The sequence below is a fragment of the Puma concolor genome, chromosome B2 (assembly GCF_028749965.1).
Source record: "Puma concolor isolate L17-30 chromosome B2, mPumCon1.1.hap2, whole genome shotgun sequence".
NCBI classification, from domain to species: domain Eukaryota; kingdom Metazoa; phylum Chordata; class Mammalia; order Carnivora; family Felidae; genus Puma; species Puma concolor.
The window spans coordinates 67,712,922-67,735,095 of record NC_141671.1 but is presented as its reverse complement, the minus strand read 5'-3'; the positions used below and the strand labels follow the sequence as shown (position 1 = coordinate 67,735,095).

At 39.7% G+C, this 22,174-nt stretch overlaps 1 protein-coding gene and 1 long non-coding RNA gene across 5 annotated transcripts in view; both read left to right on the top strand.

Moving 5' to 3' along the window:
- The window catches only part of SLC17A5 (solute carrier family 17 member 5), a 48,517-nt gene extending 32,573 nt beyond the window's left edge, over positions 1-15,944 (top strand). For 3 of the 4 annotated variants that reach the window (XM_025925587.2, XM_086707244.1, XM_086707241.1), the window contains 2 exons: positions 10,705-10,795; positions 14,584-15,944. In XM_025925587.2, the coding sequence (XP_025781372.1) occupies positions 10,705-10,795; positions 14,584-14,721 (229 nt within the window). In that variant the 3' untranslated portion in view covers positions 14,722-15,944. The remainder of the gene's footprint in view (positions 1-10,704; positions 10,796-14,583) is intronic. The other variant, XM_086707242.1, reaches the window with a different exon arrangement.
- Positions 1-22,174, top strand: part of LOC147581031 (uncharacterized) — a 372,192-nt gene that overhangs the window by 279,738 nt on the left and 70,280 nt on the right. The window lies entirely within an intron of this gene.

Genomic DNA, 22,174 nt, shown 5'->3' with positions numbered 1-22,174 from the left:
ACTTTCTGAAAAACACAGAATCTCAGGCATCACTGAATCTGGACTTGCTGAACTAGAATCTGCATGTTAAGATCCTCGGGTGATTCTTGTGCACCTCAAGTATGAGGCCCTGACCTAGTCAAATCCGGTCACCACACAACAAACATGTCTGGGGTTCCTACTATACATTGAGCACAATATACATGATGCTAGTAGAAAATAACACCCAGCTGCTACTTGCAAGGAGATTAGTCTAGTTCAGGAAATAAGCAGTTAAAAAAAAAAATTAAACAATTGTAATATATTACGATAATTAATTCTTTTGACAAGTACTTATCAAATGCCTGCCAAGTACCAGTCATAACAGACACAGCCCTGACCTGTGAAACTTTTAGAAACATAAGGCTCACAAATAAAAAAGTTTTTGAAGAAAAGATGAGAGAATATAATAGAGAGATATAATGTGGATCAAGGAGTAAGGGAAGGTTTCTCTGAGGAAATGATATTTAAGCTAAAATCTGAGCAATGAGTAAGAAGAAGTTAGCCAGGCAAAAAAGGAGTCGTATTCCTGACAGAATTTACATAAGTAGAAAAAGAAATTGGTGTGTGTCTTAGTCTGATTGGGCTGCCATAACAAAATACCATAGACTGGGTGGCTTAAACAACAGACGTTTATTTTCTCACAGTTCAGTGTCCAAGATCAGGATGCCAGCATGGTTAGTTTCTTGTGAGAACTCTCCTTCTGGTTTGCAGATGGGCTGCTTTTTGCTGAGTGCTCACATGGCCTTTCCTCAGAGTGTCTGTGCATGTGTACAGACAGAATAAGAACCCCAGTGTCTCTCACTCTTCAGATAAGGGTGCCAGACCTATCAGATTGAGGCCCCATCCTTATGACCTCATTTGACCTTTATCATCTGAAAGCCCTGTCTCCAAATATAGGGTTAAGCCTTCAACATATGAATTTGGGACACACAAACATTCAATCTATAACTGTACATTTCAGCCAACTGAGAGAAGGTCATTTGTAGCAGAGATGCAGAGAAGAAAGCCACTGGAGAGTAAGCAGGAGCGTATAGTAAGCATTTTATATTGTATCCCGAACAAATAGGAAATGACATCCTCTGCTCTTTTTTAAGATCACTCTTGTATGGATAAGAGTACAAGTAGAAGAAACCAATTAGGAAGCTATTGCAGCAACCCAGATAAAAAGTGATAGGGTATAATAGGAGATATAAAGAAGTAGATGGAGGGGCGCCTGGGTAGCTCAGTCAGTTGAGCATCTGACTCTTGATTTCAGCTCAGGTCGTGATCTCACAGTCATGAGATGGAGCCCCGTGTCGGGCCACACACTGGACATGGAGCCTGCTTAAGATTCTCTCTCTATCTCTCCCCCAGCGCCGCCCCCCCCGCCCCCGCCTCCACCTCATGTACTCTCTAAAAAAAAAAAGAATAAAAAAGAAGTAGATGGATTTGGGATGATTTGTAAACACAATAGGTGGGACTTGACAATAGATTAGACCTGAAGAGTGAGGAGAAGATATCAAGGATGTTGATTTCCAGGTATTTTTTTTTTTATTTTTTTTTTCAACGTTTATTTATTTTTGGGACAGAGAGAGACAGAGCATGAACGGGGGAGGGGCAGAGAGAGGGAGACACAGAATCGGAAACAGGCTCCAGGCTCTGAGCCATCAGCCCAGAGCCGGACACGGGGCTCGAACTCCCAGACCGCGAGATCGTGACCTGGCTGAAGTCAGACGCTTAACCGACTGCGCCACCCAGGCGCCCCGATTTCCAGGTATTTTGTATCAGCAACTAGGTAGATGGATATACCACTTACTGGAATTGGGATGCCTGAAGGAAGAACAGTCTTGGGAGAAGATAAAAATTTCAGACATGTTAAATTTTAGTATTTGTGAAAACATTTAGAAAATAATAGTTATAGGCAGTGTGATATATGGATCTGGAACTCAGGAAAGCAGTCTGATTTTAAATGAAAATTAAGGAATAATAATCCACATTTTGAAGTACTTAAAAGACAAGAGTTGCCTTGAGGGAGAAGGTAGAATGACAAGTGATCCCAAGAGTGGATCGTGGCAAACACTTAGGAGAAAGAGGGGAAATAACCAAAGAAGGAAACTAAAGAGGAGCAAGAGAGAGATAGAAAGAAAATCAAGAATAAGGTGTCAAGGAAGCCAAGACCACCCAGTTTTCAATTCAAGAATGGGCTCTGGGTTAGAGATAAAGATTTAAGAGTCATTGACATATGAGTAGTAAGTGAGGCCATGGAATCAGATAAAATTACTCAAGAGACAGTGATGAAAACCTTGGGAATTCATCAAGAGATAGAAGAACCTGATGCAAGGGTAATTGAGGAGAAGTGAGCAGAGAAGGAGAAGGAAAATAAGTAGAGATCAGGATCCCCAAAGGGAGAGCTTGATCAACAGTGTCAGATGTCACAGAGAAGTCAAGTAAAACAAGAATGAAAATGTTCCTCCCCAGATGAAGATGTTCATTAAACATTTTGGTGTAAATGCTTCTGGGGGACAAGAAGAAGGAAGCTAGGCTGCAGTGACTTAAGGAATGAATGGAAAGATAAGGTGAAGACAGTCAACATAAAGCAGTGATTTTGAAAGTGTGATCCTTAGCCCATCTATATCAAAATCATCAAGAGTGCTTGTTAAAAATAAAGCAGAATTCTTGATCGCAGGAATAGGGAATCTGCATTTTGTTGCTCCTCTGGGTTGTCTTTATGGACCTTAAAGTTTGAGAACTACTGCCAATAAACAACTATTTCAAAACAATTAACTATGAAGAGAAGGAGGAAAAGCTAAAGATGGGCATATATTGGTAGATGATTGTTTGAGTTGTTTTTTTTTTTTTTTAAGATGAAAGAGACCCAGGCTGTTAATATTGCTGAGAAAAAAAGTTCAATCAACAGTGAAAGATTAAAGCTAAAAGGAAGAAGTAACAATGACTAGTTGGTAGAAATCAGGAAGGAATGAGATTCAGAGTCTGAGTGGAGGGATTAGCTTTCAAATGAGAAGAAACAGAAGGTAGTAAAGAGGATTTCATTAAAGAAGAGTTTTGAGGTGAGATGAGAACTTGAGAATTGTAGTGGTTTAAAATATGTCCACAAATTCCACACCTCTCCTTTTGAAAAAAAAAAAATTTTTTTTTCAACGTTTATTTATTTTTTGGGACAGAGAGAGACAGAGCATGAACAGGGGAGGGGCAGAGAGAGAGGGAGACACAGAATCGGAAACAGGCTCCAGGCTCCGAGCCATCAGCCCAGAGCCCGACGCGGGGCTCGAACTCACAGACCGCGAGATCGTGACCTGGCTGAAGTCGGATGCTTAACCGACTGCGCCACCCAGGCGCCCCCACACCTCTCCTTTTGAAAGAAAGAGTCTATTTCCCATCCCGTTGAGTGTGGACTGGATTTAGTGACTTGTTTCTAATGAATATGGCAAAAGTAATGGTATCTGACTAGGTCAAAAAAGGCATTACTGCAACTTCTTTGCTTTCTGTCTCAGATGATTCAACTGTAATGTAGGGAGGACACTTAGGGGCCCTGTGGCAAGACCCACATCGGGGGGAACTGAGACTATCTCCAGCAGTGACATAAGTGAGCTTAGAAGTAGATCCTCGGGGTGCACCTCGGGGTGTCTCAGTCGGTTAGGCATCCGACGTCAGCTCAGGTCATGATCTCACTGTTTGTGAGTTCAAGCCCTGCAACAGGCTCTGCCTGACAGCTCAGAGCCTGGAGCCTGCCTCAGATTCTGTGTCTCCCCCTCTCTCCCTGACCCTTCCCCACTCGCACCCTCTCTGTCTCTCTCAAAAATAAACATAAAAAGATAAACATAAAAAACTTCTTTTTTTAAAGAAGTGGATCCTCTGGCCCCAGTCCAATCTTCAGGTAACTGCAGCCCCAGTCAACATGATTGGGGGATTCTGAGCCAGCTAAACCACTTCTATATTCCTGACCCACAGAACCTGTGAGATGACAAATATTTGTTGTCCGAAGTTGCTAAGTTTGAAGTAATTTATAGTGCAGCAGTAGATAACTAATTGAAAAATCTTAACTGTTCGTCTTTGATTTCTTTTTGACATGGGAGTCAGGTTCATTGCTGAGACTAAGAAAGAAGACAGGTGGAATAAAAGACTTGAGAATCATAAAAGTTCGAACTAACTACCCAGGAAAATCGTCACTAAGAACTCATTGAAGGGATTTTTGCCATTGATGAGGATCAGCTGTGATTGGAGATGAATTTTTACTCTATTTTACAGAGATGTTCTTTCAGTGGTGTTCCCAAGTGTAGTATTAAAATTAGGCTGTTGGATTGGTCTAAGCTTGAAATTTTAACAAGCTGAGGGCTGATGAACACTCAAAGGGATACGGGAATTGAGAATTTGGGCACAAAAGATGTCTAATTCAGGCTGGCTGAACAGCAAAATCTATTGATTCTCTTTAGTGTAAAGTCCAGAGACATCTGGCTTCAGGAAAGAGTTTACATCAGCTGTCCACTAATATTACCAAAAACTCCTTTCTTTTCCACTCTCTAACTTTCATAATAGTTTTAAAAAACTATATGGCTGGGTATGCTTGTAAAATCACACAATGAAATAATTGCCAGTAACAACCAGAATTACATCCTTCTTTATTTACATCAGTCAAGAAAGAAAAGGATTGGGGACCCTGGGTGGCTCAGTCTGTTAAGCCTCTGATTCTTGATTTTGGCTCAAGTCATGATCTCGTGGTTTGTGGGTTCGAGCCCTGCATCTGCACTATCTTAGGATTCTCTGTCTCTCTCTCTCTCTCTATCCCTCCCCCCCTCAAAATAAATAAACATTTAAAGAAGAAGAAAAAAGGAAAAGATATTTTCCTCTCTCCACCATGGAAGTTAAGTCCTAGGCTTCATTTTGACTGAACTAAACCAAATCCCATATTCATCCCCTGAACCATTCCTATGGCCAAGGGAATACCATTTGACTTTAGGACAATTAGCACCCACTCTAAAGTTAGAGGTGAGAGTTGATGTTCCCCATAGCTCATGGGAATGGATACAGAGAAGGCCATTGGTAACACTCACCACACACAAAGAACTCATTTTGAAGATGAAGAAACTCAGGTACAGAGGACTTATATGGCTTCCAAAGTCACAGCTAGTAAATGGCAGACTTGAATTTAGGTCTCAACAGCATAGTCCAGGGATCTTTCTGCTACATCATTGTCTCTCAAAAATCTTAAAAATTGGTCACTGCCTAATAGTTATTTTGAGAACTCAGGGAAAAGAACTCATAGCCAAGAACAGACATATTCTGGTTGCCTCAGTTTATGTGAGTTTATTATAAAATTAAGTAAATAAATATGAGAAGTAAAAATTGTAAGGAACATAAAATTGGCTCACCAGCCAGCTAGCCAGAAAGAAGGCAGTAAGCTACCCACTCCATTTCATGAAGCTGAAATGTAGTTCAGGATTCATCAGGTGCCCTCCATCCATCAGAAGCTCTGGAATCTGGCAGGAGCTTCTGGGAAGGAAAAAAAAACAAATATACATGGTACCTACCTTGTAAGATTGTTGTGAAAAAAATAGAACACACATACATTCACATATATACTTAGCTCATAATGTAATAAGTGTACCTGGACATAATGCAATAAACTATTATTTTCTGGCAAACTTTGAGTCAGGTGACATGACCAGAGTCACAAATCAATCCAAGTAAAATATTAAAGGGATGACTGGTAAGCTCTTAGAAAAGAAAATATTGATTACTAACGAGATAACATTAGATCACTAACAGTCAAAATAGCAAAGTGGTCTGATTTCTCAACATTTCTAGGCTCAGACGTAAAGAGAATACAGTATATTTAGTATATCAGGATTTCAACTAGATCTCCCATGATAATCCTTTTGGATAAGATGGAAAAGATGAATTGGTTGTACAATTAGGTAGATTTGTAATTACTACATTTCAGTGTCATAGCATGCTGACTAATGGATCTAGTCATTTAACAAACACTGTGCCAGGCCCTGTACCAAATGTTGAAGACACAAACATGAAAGTAACATGGCCCTTGTTTGCATCTGTGTAAGCTTCTGCTGGCGTGGAGGGTGATAAAATCATGTCCTGAAGCATATACTGGATGTTGTGCAGGCAGGATCCCAGAACTGGGCTTCAAGCATCAGATGAATGGCTAAATTTCACATCTGTTCAAGCCCTGGCATTTTGTGAGTCATAAGTCAAAAAAGACATTTATCTAGATATAGTATGAAACTAAACAGTTTAGTAACATAAGTGATACCAACAAATAGTTGTAGAAGTTAGAAGAGTGGTAAGTACATGTAAGCACCAGATTTGTGGTTGTGATCAACATATGTATGTATATGAACAACATATGTAACTTTTAAAAGTATATAGCTGTACAAATGTAATCTCATCAAAGTCAAAATTATCCCTCCCCCCCTTATATTTTGATTCAACCCCTCAGATGAGCTTTCCAACTAGAATTTCTTGATTCAAAGGATACTAGCTGTTTCTGGTTCTCCACCTCTTGGTTAACTGGGGGATTATATATTTTATGACCATGATGTTGCTTAGCTCCTTTTTCTTTGGTAACAGCTGAGTGTCTGCCCATGCACAGGGAAGCGCTCTGATAGTTAGAACAGGAACAGTTGAGGACCACAGACTTTTAAGCATTCAGCACTGGAGCTTATGGTAAAAAATTAAGCATAAGAAAACTGGCATTCCCTACAGATTGAATTCAGTGATGACTATGTTGTTAAGAAGGCAATGTTATAGATTTTAACCTTGTAATATTAAGTACTGATTTGGAATCAGACAAATTGGGTAACATTTTACAATCTTTCTTCATCTGTAGAAAGGAGATATCAATCCCTACCTCATGGAGTAGATTTTACTATTAAAATGGGATATATATAAAATACTTAGAGCCATACCTGAGATGAGGTTTTTGAATAAACATGTATATAACATACACATGTGTTCATGGTATTTTCTAAGCCTTTTCTTCTATAGAATGAGATAGAGATTTTCTATGAATGATTTTGTTGCCCAGATATCAGGGAATCGGATAGATTTCTAACTGTTAATCCCATAGCATTCTAGTATTCCACCACCACAGAATCCAGACTGAGTCTGTACAACATGTTTTTTTCCAAATAGCCATCAATCTTTCATGGCCCTTCCTGGCCAAGTGTAATAGAAATACCTGAATGAGTTTCTTGGTGCTGACATTTAGAATTTCACAGCATTCATCTGCACTTAATATCTGTCACTGAAAAGGCCTGGCAGCATTACAGTCAGTTCCTCCTACTGGCAAGGTGTTAATGGTTTAAAAAAAAAAAAAAAAAAGACAGGTTCTGCCAAGCCTGGTTAATTTAAGATACATTCCCTACAGGGCATAAGCTAAAAAGACCTGTGCCATATGCTTTCGTTATTGTATCCACTATGAATGAGTTTTGAACATAAAAATGTTTGATAGTTGTAGATAATTTAATTCAGTTCAGCAGGATGTTTTATTTAGGCACTGTATTAGTCAACTCAAACTGCCATTCAAAATGCCATATACCGGGTAGCTTAAAAAATAGAAGTTTATTTGCTCACAGTTCTGGAAACTGGAAGTCCAAGATCAGGGTACCAGCATAGTCAGGTTCTGGCAAGAGCTCTTTTCCTTGCTTACAGCCACCTTCTCTCAGTCTCTTCACATAGCCTTTCCTTGGTAAATACAGAGATAGAGCGATTTCTCTTTCTTCCTCTTCTTATAAGGCCACTAATCCTATTGGGTTAAGACCCTACACTTACTTAACCTTGATAACCTCCTAAAAACCGTATCTCCAAGAACAGTCATAATGGGGGGTTAGGCCCTCAACATATGAATTTTGGGATGACACAGTTAACCCACAGTAGGCACTTGTCCATATCCAAAATGGAGAGAGGAATTTCAGATTCGTCATCTGCAACCAAGATACTGAGGATCCTAAATACTAACAAATCTTAGTATCCCACAATAAGATTATATGAACTAATAAATTTCAAGCTTCTTTAATTTGGACCAGAATTTTATTTTATAATAACACTGATTATTTCATGAAAAATTAAAAGCTCTAATTGGACTTTGTATATACCTAGATGATTCTTATGAAAAATAAATTAATAAATGCCATTTACTTAGTTAACCAATTTTTAACTCCATCACCACCTTTAAATTTTCTTGCTACAAAATCAAAGCTGAATCTAATGCACCCTCTGTGATCTAGAGTGTAGATACTATCAGTATACAGGAAATACTGGGAATGTAAGATTATGCTAAATGATGTCTCAGGAATGCAGTCTACAAATATAGAACATAGCACTGACTGTCTGTATGACAAAATCCCAGTTTCTTCAATTAAAAAGAGAGCAATAAAAAATGAATAAACTATTGATACACATAACAATTGGGATGTTTAGCAACCCTAGTATATAATTTAAAAGACTATATGCTGTGTGATTCCATTCGTATGAAATTCCTGATCAGGAGTCAGCATCCTTTGAAGCCAATGTCCAAGAGAGGTACTAGTCTCTGTAAGACAAAGCTCCAGTATTCAGTGCAGCCAGTGCCCCAGGGATCCATGGACAGAGCCTGAAACAATCGTGGGTCACGTACCACTTCTCTGGTTGGCATGAATGAGCATATATGTAGTGGCCCTGCAAAAACTAAAAGGGAATAAAACACCGGACAGAAAGAGTGTGGATTTCAGATACTGAGTATAGTATGAGTAGAGATAATTAACAGGAATGAGCATACCAGATGTGAGCAGCTGGAATGAGAGCTGTCTGAATCTGAAGTTAGGTATTATAGACTACTAGGTAATAAGGCAAGGCTGGGTAGATGGACCAGGGCCAGACCACTGCCAATCAGGCAAAAGATTATAGTCTTTTTAGGGTAAGCATTAAATCATCCTTGTAAGTTTTCGAATAGAGATGACCTGGCAAATTATGATTATTCAAATTAAAGCTTATACATTCTGAGAGGCAGCTCAACCTTATGTAAAATGTCCTTTAAAATGTTTATTCCAGTAAGTCCCATTTCTTGACCAAGTGCTAGCAACATGGTTGTGTTCACTTTGTAAAAATTCATCAAGCTCTACACTTACAATTTTTACATATTTCCATGTGTATGTTATACTCAAAACTAATATTTTAGTACATTTGGTGGGTTGTGGGGGATCTTGTGTGGTACCACCAAATATGTTACATGTATCCATCGATGAACCCATGAATGATAAGGGAAATAATCTATCACTAACTGGCCCAAGGTTACATAGATGGTCAATGGTAGAACTGGGGGGTCACAAATCTTTAGGTCTCCTGATTATCAGTCCAATATAACTTTTTTTTCCATGTTTATTTATTTTGGGGGTGGGGGGCGGGCAGGGTAGAGCCAAGAAGAAGGGAGAGAGAGAGAATCCAAGCAGACTCAGCACTGTCAGCACAGAGCCCGTCATGGGGCTCGAATTCACAAGCCATGAGATCATGACCTGAGCTGAAGTCAAGAGCCAGATGCTTAACCAACTGAGCCACCCAGGTGCCCCAATATGACTTCTTTTTAGAAAATGATAAGCATTTCATTTAGCCTTCCTCAGTCTACATACATTCTTTATGTATTGGAGAAGTCAGCAGATCACTAGTGTTTCCCAAATACAAGCAGGAATTCTTTCTTTAAAGATTTGCACCTAAACATAGGTGAGAATACCTGACTCCTCTAAGCTTTACCCTTAAAATAAATCAACGTTTTCTGTGTTTATTAAAAAAGCATTTTTGCAGCACCTGGGTGGCTCAGTCAGTTGAGCAACTGACTCTTGATTTTAGCTCAGGTCATGATCTCGCAGTTTGTGAGATTGAGCCCTGTATAGGTCTCCTGAACTGATAGCATGGAACCTGCTTGAGATTCTCTCTCTCTCTCTCTCTCTCTCTCTCTCTCTCTCTCTCTCTGACCCCTGCCCCCTTCTCTCTCTCTCTCTCTCAAGATAAATAAACTTTTTAAGAAATGCATTTTTTTTGTTACACACACACACACACGCACACACACACACAATGTATACCAAACTTGTCTACTTCTGGGATAGTGTGTAAGGACTTAGCTATAAGCAGATACATTATAAGCAGAACAAGTAAGCTATAGAATTATATGTTAAATATTATCTCATTTCTCTAATAATATTAAAAATACATACATATGAACAAAAATAATTAGGATATTTACCAAAGTGTTAATGTTGATTATCTCTATATGAAAGGACTATAGGTAATTTTATTTTCTTCTTAATTTGTTTCAAATTTTCAACACTGAAATAGATTTTGTAACCAAGAAATAATTTTTTTTTTACTAAAAAACCTTAAGATGTATCAAGCTTCCTATCTAATATAGTCATGTATAAAAATCAATCTCAACACTTTTCTAAATCACTATAAAAAGGATCATTTTAGTGGCTTGCATTCCCCTATATAATGTTAGAATGCTAATTAACTATTGAAATGCAAATTTTTCGCCAGCTAAATATATTCAAAATATATTCAGTCCAACTTAGTAAGACATTTCATTTAGACATAAAATTTCACAAGAATACAGCGTATTCTGGAAATAGTACAGCTATCTATTGAAAGAAACTACTTAAATGTATAACACAATAATAAACCTCTATGAAAATGTTTCTGCAGGTATGCTGGTATCCTCCTGGGCATCACAAATACATTTGCCACTATTCCAGGAATGGTTGGACCTGTCATTGCTAAAAGTCTGACCCCTGATGTAAGTAGATAATTTGCTTATAAACTACAAAGGTCTACATAGTTCATTTGAACCTGCACATCTGTGTCAAAGTCGAGTGTATTTTAATTAAGAGTAAAATTCTGAATATTTATTCTTTCTTTTTTTACTTTTTTTTTTTAATGTTTATTTATTTTTGAGAGAGAGAGACAGAGCATGGGGCGGGGGGGCAGGCAGAAAGGGAGACACAGAATCCAAAGCAGGCTTCAGGCTCTGAGCTGTCAGCACAATGCCCGATGCAGGGCTCAAACCCAAGAACCATGAGACCATAACCTGAGCCAAAGTTGGAGCCCAACTGACTGAGCCACTCAGGCACCCTTGAGTGTTTATTCTTATGAAATTCCTTGTATCAACAAAAAGCTAAATGCCCTAATGGATAGGGAAGTCTATTTTCAAAGAACACTCTTTGGATTTTAGAACAACAGAACTAAATTCAATGAAAATGTAGCTGACACCACACATGTACTTTGAAGTCATGATTGTATACAGTATCTTGTGTCTTTGGTTTGAACAAATAAAAATTGTTTGTTTATGTAAAATTATTCAAGAAGTGGGTCCACAAAGGTGAGAGAGATGTCAGGAGGTCATGTGCAAATGAATAAATATCAGGTGAAATGACAAATACTGACAGAAGCAGAAGACTTGTGAAGACATGATAGGTAACTTCACATATTGAAGGACTACCACACAAAAGATGGTGACTTATTCTCAGCAGTTCCACAAAGACAGATGGAGAGAAGTAATGAGGACACAACAGGAAAACTTCCTGCTTAACGCTGTCTACTATATGGAATGGGCTACCTTATGAGTTAGTGAGCCCTGAAATAGTCAAACATGGATTGAACAGGCATTTCTTTTTTTTTTTAATGTTTATTCATTTTTTGAGAAAGAGAAAGAGTGCAAGAGAAGAAGGGCAGAGAGAGGGGGAGACACAGAATCCAAAGCGGGCTCCCAGCTCTGAGCTGTCAGCAGAGAGCCCGATATGGGGCTCAAACTCACAAGCCATGAGATCATGACCTGAGCCGAAGTCAGACACTCAACCAACTGAGCCACCCAGGTGCCCCTGTTAAGATTTTTTTTATTAAAATTTTTCTAATGTTTATTTTTGAGAGAGAGACATAGACGGAGTATGAGTGGGAGAGGGGCAGAGAGAGGGGAGACATAGAATCCGAAGCGAAGCAGGCTCCAGGCTCTGAGCTGTCAGCACAGAGCCCGACACAGGGCTTGAACGACTTACTCTGAGATCATGACCTGAGCTAAAGTCGAACACTCAACCGACTGAGCCACCCAGGTGCCCCTAAGTAGGCATTTTTGAGTGCTTATTAATATGCCAGATACTGAGGATCCAAAGGCAAAATGACAAGCTTCTATGCTTGAGAAACTCATCATTTAGAGATTGTATGTAATCAAATAAAGTACAGTATGGCAAACGCTGCAGAAAAAAATGTCTGCAGAGTGCTGTGGGTACAGGGGAGAGAACACGCAGTCTGTGGAGAAGGAGCCCTAGAGGAGTGGATGGGGTGCAGGAAGGGCACTGAGCCCTCCAGGGGCCCAAGGCTGGTCTGGCCTTGAGCAGGGAGGCAGCATGGCACCACATCAGTAAGCAGAGACTCGGCCCTGTAAAAGTTGCCCACACATGCAAGAAATAAAAATCAGTGACCTCCAACTCCAGTTTTCTACTGTTTAAAACAATGTAACACCTGATGAAATATATTCTTCAAGACACTGACTCTAAATGTGTAAAAGAGACTTAATTCTTTGTCTCTGTAATCAAATTAACACCATCTAATCCTTAAAATTTCAGGATACGCTTACAAACTTTTTTATTGCCAAATATACTGATTTCAGACATATGTGTTCACCACAGTGTTCCTATTTCTTGTCTGCTCCCACCATTTCTAATTCCCTACATGAATGAATCAGTGCCTCCTCATTACTGTTTTCTCTCATTTAATAGGAATGGATGTTGAGGGGCACCTGGGTGGCTCAGTCAGTTAAGTGTCCGACTTTAGCTCAGGTCATGATCCCACAATAAGTGGTTCAAGCCCCGTGTTGGGCTGTGTGCTGACAGCTCGGAGCCTGTGCCTGCTTCAGATTGCATCTCCCTGTCTCCCTGACCCTCCCCTGCTTATACTCCTGTCTCTCTCTCTCTCTCTCCCTCTCTCCCTCCCTCCCACTCTCTCCCTCTCCCACCCTCCCTCCCTCTCTCAAAAAATAAATAAATGTTGAAAAAAAATTTTTTTAAATAGGGATGTTGGGAAAGGTTTTTTTTTCCCCTAAAATTCTGTGTCTCGTTATAGACACATCAAAAAATATATAATATATATGGACACATCAGAAACGTTTAACCTTATCTTCATGGAGCATTGTGGCACACACAAACTTAAGTCAACATACTACCATGTATTAATTTTACTTATTATGGATAATTGTAGCATTTCTGCTAGGGAAATCCGGATTCTTCAATTAAAGTCTTGAATGTAAAGTGGGAACTGAACTGAATTTTGGATATGCTATCATGGCATTTGTTTAATGTTATTAAAAGGATATTTTTTAAGAGGAAAAACACATATTTGCCTTTACAATTGTAATTGCTCACGATTAAAAAGTACTGCACTGCCTCAAAAACTTTGTGGAATGAGTCAAGTACAAATAAAAACCACATTGTTCACATACTAAATAGTTACTAAATTTTACAACGTATTTCTAAGATTTTTTTCCCCAAATACATGCATGTCAGATAAGTATAACTTAACAGCAGAGTGCTTTCTTTCTCCATGATTTTCCTTTTTTCCTAAATGAATGACCTCATACTAGCCTCCTAGTGCCTTTCTTTTTTCTTTCCCGTTACCAGTTCCACCACTTGTTTTTTCTTTTTTAAATGCTGCAAATGTAGCATTCTGGTTAGACTGACATTGCAAAATCCAAAAAGTGGTTGTAAGTTAGTCACATGACCCAGAAATTAGCTAACTGCCTAATGTTTTTATACCACTGGATTATACACTGAACAATTGTGTTTTGTTGATCTCTTAACTGGCAAATCCCACACGTGTCCTGTTTTGTGTGCCATTCAAGAACTCTGTGTGCCAGGCCTCAAACTTGAACTTCAAAGTTCATCTTAACTCATCCTTACTTGATCTGCCCTTTATACTTCCACCTGAGAACTTGGCAGATGAGTACTTTCCTAGCAATGCATGTGGAAAGACATGCCACACGTTTTATTTTGAGTAAGCTTTTTATTGAAGCATTACAGTATTTAAAAAATACACAAATCCTAAGCATACAGTTGGATGAATTTTCACAAAGTTAATAACTGGTGTAACCAGCTCCCAGTCAAGAAACAGAACGTTACCTCTTGTGCAAAGCCTCCAGGTACTCTTCGCTGCCATTCCCCCATCTCCCTACCAAGAGGAGCCTCTACTCTGACTTTTAACACTATGATTATAGTTTTGTGTGTGTGATTTTGAGCTTTTATATAATGGAATGTTATATAAAACAGTCCCTCAATACGTGCTCTTTTATGTCTGGCTTCTTCCACTTAACGTTTTGTTAGTGAGGTGCATCGATGTTGTTGTAGCTCATTCATTTTCATCATGTATAGTATTCTGTTGAACAAATAGACCACATTTTTGCTGTGGACATTTGGGTTGTTTCCAGCATGGGGCTTTTATGATTAGCACTAGTGTTGTAACAGTCTTGTGACACCTCCTTTTCTATAAAGTGGACTGTAAACAAAGTTCTTTTTCATCGGCATGTTTTCCTTTCTATAGAACACGATTAGAGAATGGCAAACCGTTTTCTATATCGCTGCTGCTATTAATGTGTTTGGTGCCATTTTCTTCACGCTATTCGGCAAAGGTGAAGTGCAAAGCTGGGCTCTCAACGATCAACATGGACACAGAAACTGAAGCAACCGATAAATAATTCTGTCTCTATTAATGTATTTTTGTTGATCATGTAACCTAAAAGTGCCTTTGATATTTTAATGTGTATGCATTGTATGTATAAGAAAAAATTGTACTTGTATTAAATTTTTAAGGCTTGTAATCATGAAATGTCACAAGTTGCCAGATTAGTAAAATTAACTATTTTTAATTATTAATAACACGTATCCTGGAACTTACACTTGAGGGTCACGCATCTGGCTGTAAATCAGGTGATATAAAGGAGGGGAGTTGTGCTTATTCTTAAGGGCCATACATAAAGGAATGAGCTGAAGTGGACCCCTCTATACCTTTGCTTAATTAAACTAGGTAATAATTCTCAGGTCGTGGCCAACATCTGTTTTTGACCACTTTCCTCATAAGAATGATTTGTCGGCAGCAATCCCGGACACTTAGGTCTCAAACTGCAGCATCTCCACGGAGCTGCCAACCGCTGTATAATTTGGCCTGGCAACCAGGCTGAGGGAAGCATGCCCAGGCAGCCGCCGAGCATTCCCTCCCTGGCTTCAGGGACAGTGCCCAGCATTTATCAGAGGCAGCGCCCAAGACCAGGGTCAGCGCCAACCCTTCAGATGGCGTTCTTCCCCCGGGGGGCTCTTAACGTGTAGATAAAGCTGAGTAGACCCAGGCAGCAAGACCCGCCGCCGTGGTCTGACGCATCCTCACACTTCCCCCTCCCCAGCTCACTGGAATATGGCTTGGCATGTAACCTGCAAAAAGACGGTGTGATGCCCACTTAACCACAAACAATATCACCCTTGATTGGAACTACCTTCTCATGGATTAAAATAGAAATTTCCAACTCCTGTGTTCTATGGGCTTCCACAAGAATAATTTCTTAAAAATTTTTTTTTAAATCTCACATTTTTTTTCCATTTGACTACATGTAAGCTTCTGGCCTACAACCGGTGGTGTAATCATCCTTACTTCCGGCTCCTGAATCACATTTTCCAGTTTTTACCTGACCATCTTCCAGTGGTTTTTGAGCATGCTTCGAGGGCATTTATGTGATTTAGAACTTCATTTATGTTTTTTTATGTTTGTTCAACACTACCTGTAACATTTTAACTGAAACTGTTTGATGTAATATGATGTGGATACATTTATTTTTAAATTTGTAAATAGCTTTAAGTTGCTATGGTGATATTTCTTTTATAAATCATCAAAATTAAACATTTTTGGATGGATTTTTGGATCTGGCAATTCTATGGTAGCTTCTAGTGTCTAGAGTGGCTATTTTACATCTCTACCATCTTCCTCAAGCCACCAGTCTACCTCTAGGTGCCTCTGTGCCATCACCAAGCCAAGGCCCTCTGAGTGATCCAGCATTAGAAATCTTTGTTGCCCTCAACCTGCCCTTCCTAGTTCTGCAAAGGACCCGCTCTTCTCCCCAAAGGGTATGCCTACACCACAGACTGTATCCTCTCCTACCTCCTCTAAGACCTTGCTTCAGTAATTCCTCTGTAATTTCTGCTTCTTCAATCTCTACCTCTCTTCTTGTTCTTTTCCTTCTGTCTCAAAAACACTCAAGTCTTCTCTAGCCTTTAAAAACAAAAATACAGGGGGTGCCTGGGTGACTCAGTTGGTTGAACGTCCGACTTCAACTCAGGTCATGATCTCACGGTTAATGACTTTGAGCCCCACATCAGGCTCCCTGCTGTCAGTGCAGAGCCCTCTCTGGATCCTCTGTACCCCTCTCTCTCTCTCTGCCCCTTCCCTGCTCACGCACTCTCTCTCTTCCTCTCTCCCTCAAAAAATAAATAAACATTAAAAAAAAAAACCCATAAAATTCTCTGGAAACAAAAAAAAAAACAGATACATACAGAATATCTTTACAATGATACTCAGGAAACGAGACAGGTTACCTCTGAAGCGAGAAAAATGGGCAACCAGGGGTAGGACAGAGAATTCGTTTTCCCTTTACCAAATGTGGCAGTATAACTGTTCAAATAAAAACATCACTTTAAAGAAACAAGAAACAAAACACCCGTTGCTCAAACTACTGTGTAATCACCACCAGGTTTTTAACTGCTCACCGGACATCCCCACTGGCTCTCTTGTCTACACTTAGGACTTTTGTAAATCCAACCTCTCTCCCTTACCCCCGTCTCCAACAAAATCCACCACTTCCTTATTTTTGTTAGGAGCATTCTTCCTCCTCTGTCCTCTCCCACCCTACCCCCATACCAGTGTATAATTAACCACGTCTTTTCCATTCCAGTTTTTCAAGTCTCTGGAATTTGTTTAAATCCCTCTCCCATCTTCTAAATAAGATCTCTGTGACTTTTGTTTCCACCTGGAATAAAAAAGTTTAAGTGGCCTTGAATCTGATCTTCTGCCCAACTTCCACCCATGCTGGGTCATTGGTCCCAACACATCTCATCTGCCTGATTAGGATGCTCCCCCAAGCTGAAGCCCCTAGCTCCCCTTACTAGCTGCCCAGTAAACCACCCAGCAGCCTACCCTCCTAACTCCTAGGCCCACCTGCTCCATCTCCCAGCACACATCCACCAGCTACATCCAGCTACAACTACTTAACCCTTCCCCCCCCATCTACTCTCCATTTTTCCTCCCCTCCATACCTTTACCAATTTCATTCCTTGGACCTGGAAAGTCACTCTTCGTGTCCACCTCCTTCGTGACCCTTGACTTCCTACATTCTCCCTGACCTAGATGTGGTCTCTTCCTCTGATCCACTGAAACATCGTATTATTTATTTTGAGTTTTTTCTATATTTTAAGCTCAAGGACTCAGCCTCAGTTTTGAGGAAGAGGTCATTCATTCATTCATTCATTCAGCAAACAGGGATATCTACTCTTTCCTAGGCAATAAGGGTATACTGATATGCATTTGACACAGTCCTTTCTCTCCCTGCAGGCCTTCCTGAAGTCACTCCTTGGTCCCCTTTCTTCTGAATGGCCTTTTCTTTATAATACAGATGAATACTGTTCGTGGCCAATCTCCCTATTAGAGTCATCGCAAGCATCTTGATTTGATTCATCTCAGCATGGTCTCCCTTGTAACAATACATGCTTTGTCTTAATATTTTAGTTGCTTAATAAATGTTTAGTAAATCACCCTTTGGCTAAATGGGCTATACATCGAAATTTTCATCTCCTATGTTGTTCTTTTCAATATGTTCTTTTTCTCAAAAAACAAAGTGAAATAAACGTGCCAACACCAACACCTTTTAAAGAAGAAACGATAATGCTAACCTCAAAATAAGGTGTAAGTGGCAGTCATTGGTAAATGGTTTTGAAAGTATGTATTTGAGAATAGTTTAGTTCTACATAAGCAAAATATTTCTGCCAGTTATGCAACAAATATTTATTGAGCATTCATTACAAGCAAGGCTTTGTTCTTGGCACCAGGGATACAACAGCGAGGAAAAGCAAATCCCTTCACTCATTGAGCTCCCATTGTGATTTATCAAACATTTTCCTTCATAGATACCAGCCTTTGAAACCTTCCATGTAAAAACATCATTATCCACCCAACAATCAAATCCAGTGGAAATGAGTGTGCCGGCTAACCTTGAGAAGCAGAGTTATGAAAGAAATGGAGACAAACACTGAAGTCAGCAGTTTGTATTAACCATTGTAATGTCCTCGCTTCAGCCTGTTTCATTTTCAAGAAATCGGAAATAAACATGTTTGAATTTAGACCCTATCGCAAGGTAAATAATCTCTTCTCTAAGGGCAGTTTACCACTGTTCTAAATAAAACGCCCTCAACAGGAAAATATTGGTAAGAGTATTTAAATTTGAAGGCAGGAAGAGCACCATAGGAAGTGGCCTCGTTCGTCTCTGGAAAAGCACCAGTTACTGCCTCAGAGGCATAGACCTGGGGTCAATGTCTAATTTCAGTTAAAGAATAAATTATCTCTCTTCTAGAAATGTAAATTAAGATGGATCACAAACCCTTTTCAGATGCCTCTGCCTTTTAGAGTAACCATAAGCAGAAAAGACAAATATAAAAAGTTTGTGCTCTAAGAGAGTAATAGAGAAAACACTTTCTAGGGGCGCCTGGGTGGTTCAGTTGGTTGGGCATCCAGCTTCAGCTCAGGTCATGAACTCATGGACTGTGGGTTTGAGCCCCGCATCGGGCTCTGTGCTGACAGCTCAGAGCCTGGAGCCTGCCTTGGATTCTGTGTCTCCCTCTCTCTCTCTCTCTCTGCCCCTCCCCCACTTGCACTCTGTCTCTCTCAAAAATAAATAAACATTAAAAATTTTAAAAAAAGAAAAGAAAAGAAAACACTTCTAGAAGCTCCTGCTATGAAATGCTGTAAGTACACCCATTACTGAAAACAAAAGAAATGTAATAAATTTTCTGCCACCCTTTTTCATGTGCTTTGATGAGGAAAAACACTAGTAACTTTCCAAGCGCCTGTTTACTTTCACTTTATCTTGATGTTGCAGGAGGAGGAAACTTAGAAGTTCCACGTCATTGCCAGTCCTGTGCTAGTAAAGTGAGAAGCCATTAATGCACAACTGAGCTGAAAAGCATTTAAATGCCCTGTTTCCCCTTACTCTCGCCTTCAAGCTAATAGGCTGCACTTCGGGCAGGGAGAAACTTACCATCCTGAATATCGCATTAAATCTTTTCCTGAAGTGCTCTTTTTTGGCAGAAGCTCCTGAAATATGCTAGCATTTCAAACGAGTCATGGCCTGTCACATTAAGTGTGCGTCTTGACCCCTGTCTTCCTGTAGAGCACCACAAATAGCCCAGGTTTGAAGCGTTTTAACGACTTCACGCTGGCTCCCCAGTCTGAAACTTGAGCTTGCCATGGAACTTTGGTTGAGATTGAAGGTGATCTGGGTAGGATACATAGTCTGGTCTTTTTAAGGCTCAAGAACTGTTCTGTGTGAAGTATCAGGAAGCTGTTACATGAACTTCAAATGTGCATATTGGATAAATTACCTACAGGCTCTCTGTTATAAAGCACTTTTTTTTTTTTTTTTTTTTTTAACACCAAGATGATACTTGAGATGTCTGCAGAGCTTTGGGCTGTTCTTTTGTCAGGGGAAAGAAGCTGATCCTGGGGCATTCACAGGATTCTCTTGGTGATCATCACCAGCTATAGAGAATCACAGAGAGACCAATCCATTTGTACAGCACTGCCACATACACCACCACCTCAATACTCACAATCACCTTGCAAATGCAGGGACAAGACCTATTTAAAGTTGGGATCAGACTTGTTAATGGAGAGGTCCTTGGCCCTTACAGGGACTCAGCCTCCCAATGCCAAATTCAACCAAATAAGCCCACTGGCTTTAACTATTATATCAGGCCAAAGAAAAATTCCTTAATATCTGTCCCTAGAACAGAATCAAATAATGATTTGAAGAACAAAATTGTTGCTTATTAATTTAAAAGATTCTTATAAGAAGCCATGTGCATAAGGGCACATTTAAGATTCTTACCTTCTCCTCAGTTGTAAAATTAGCCCTGCCTCAAAGCGACTCCAGCTAGGAATCTTATATCATTATCTTTGCCCTATGTGTGATTTTAGGGAATATTTAATTGTTCCATGTTTGTTCTATAGGATTACAGATTTTTTTTTTTAATGTTTTCTATAAACTTAAGCCAGGACACAATTTGGTTGCTTCTGAAAAAACATTGAACTCATTATTTCTACTCACATACTAGCTTGAAATTTTCAATGATTAGGACACTGGTGTGGTGTGACAGACCAACCCTTCCTCTCTGTGCTGTTACTGAAAAATAGACTCCAGGAGAGCTGTTGATCTTCTATTCTTGGTTCCATAAACCTTATTATTTCAAATAACGGGATGGGGGATGGCGGCCAGGGTGGTTCAGTTGGTTGAGTGTCTGACTCTTGATTTCAGCTGAGGTCATGATCTCATGGTTCATGAGATCAAGCCCCAAATGGGGCTCTGCACTGACAGCTCAGAGCCTGCTTGGGATTCTCTCTCTCTCCCTCTGTCTCTCAAAATAAATAAATAAACTTAAAAAAATTATGGGATGGGAAGCAAGAATTTGGGGGGACCTCAGTTCCCATTGGGAAGGGAAAGTTCAGAATGTAGGAGAGAAAAATAAGTCCAAAAACCTCACCCTTTCTTTTCCATACCTCCTCTCCCACACTTTCCTCATTTCTGCATCTGTGAAAGGCTCCCCTTCCAGTGAGGGCTCTAACCATCACCCATTTTCAATGTTTACTATAGCACGAATGGTAACTGGAGAGCCACTGCCCATGCCCCTGGCTTCTGTTCTTTCTGGGAGGGTCTCTCACACACCAGACCCTCTTTCTGCCCTTGATTTTTGACCTACAGAGTAAGACGGAACACAACGAGGCTGATGAGGAGTAATGGTGGGTTTTCTCTCATCAGATTTAGACTGACCAGAGGAGCAAGCAGGCATGAGGTGCTCATTATTAAATCTTCCAAGTCTCCATTCTTCCAAAGTCTGAGGAGATTGGAAAGAAGAGTAAGAGGGTGGAATGGATTGAACCAGGACTAACTGAGACTGTCAACCGAATAAAAACTAAATTATTTGAGGAAATAGTGAAGATGTGTTCAAAATTGGGTATAGAAGTATCATCTAGTATTATAATATTATAAATAACAATACTTATAAATATCCTAGAGTAGAGACTTGGTGCGTGGTACTGTATGAGGGCTCTACATGCAACATTGACTGAATTCTCCCCAAAGCCCTATCGTGTACATATTAGATCCACCTTTACAGATGAGGAAACTGGAAAGTCACACAGCTAAGTGGCTGAGATAAGATTGAAATCAGGTTTCTCTGTTGTTACTACAGACTCTCTTTAATCCTATGCTATACTGTCTCCATTAGAAATCATGTCTGAACACTGGTGATGGGCATAAAAAACATTACAACATTTGTGTGAAGTAATTTCTCAGTAAGTCAAAATTAAATCAATATATTCATTGAACTGGCAATCCTACTTAAGGTAATCTAGCCTAAAAAATACTTGAACAAGCACTAAGCATTTTTTTTTTTTTTGGAATATTGTCAATTTTCCATCAATAAAGAAATTGTTAAATAAGTATGGTATATTCATAGAAGAGAATGTTATGCAGCCATTAAAAAGGGAGAAAGATCTGGGGCACCGGGTGGCTCAGTTAAGTGTCAGACTTCGGTTCAGGTCATGATCTCGAGGTCCATGAGTTCAAGCCCTGCATCAGGCTCTGTGCTGAAAGCTCAGAACCTGGTGCCTCCTTCAGATTCTGGGTCTCGTCTCTCTCTGCCCCTCCCCCACTTGCTCTCTCTCTCTCTCTCTCTCTCTCTCTCTGTCCCCCCCTCAAAAATAAATAAACATTAAAAAATAAAATAAAATCAATAAAAAGTGAGAAAGATCTGGATAGAAATATAGGAGAAAGTCCATACATTTTGTTGGAGGAAGAGAGTTACCTAACAATATACATTGT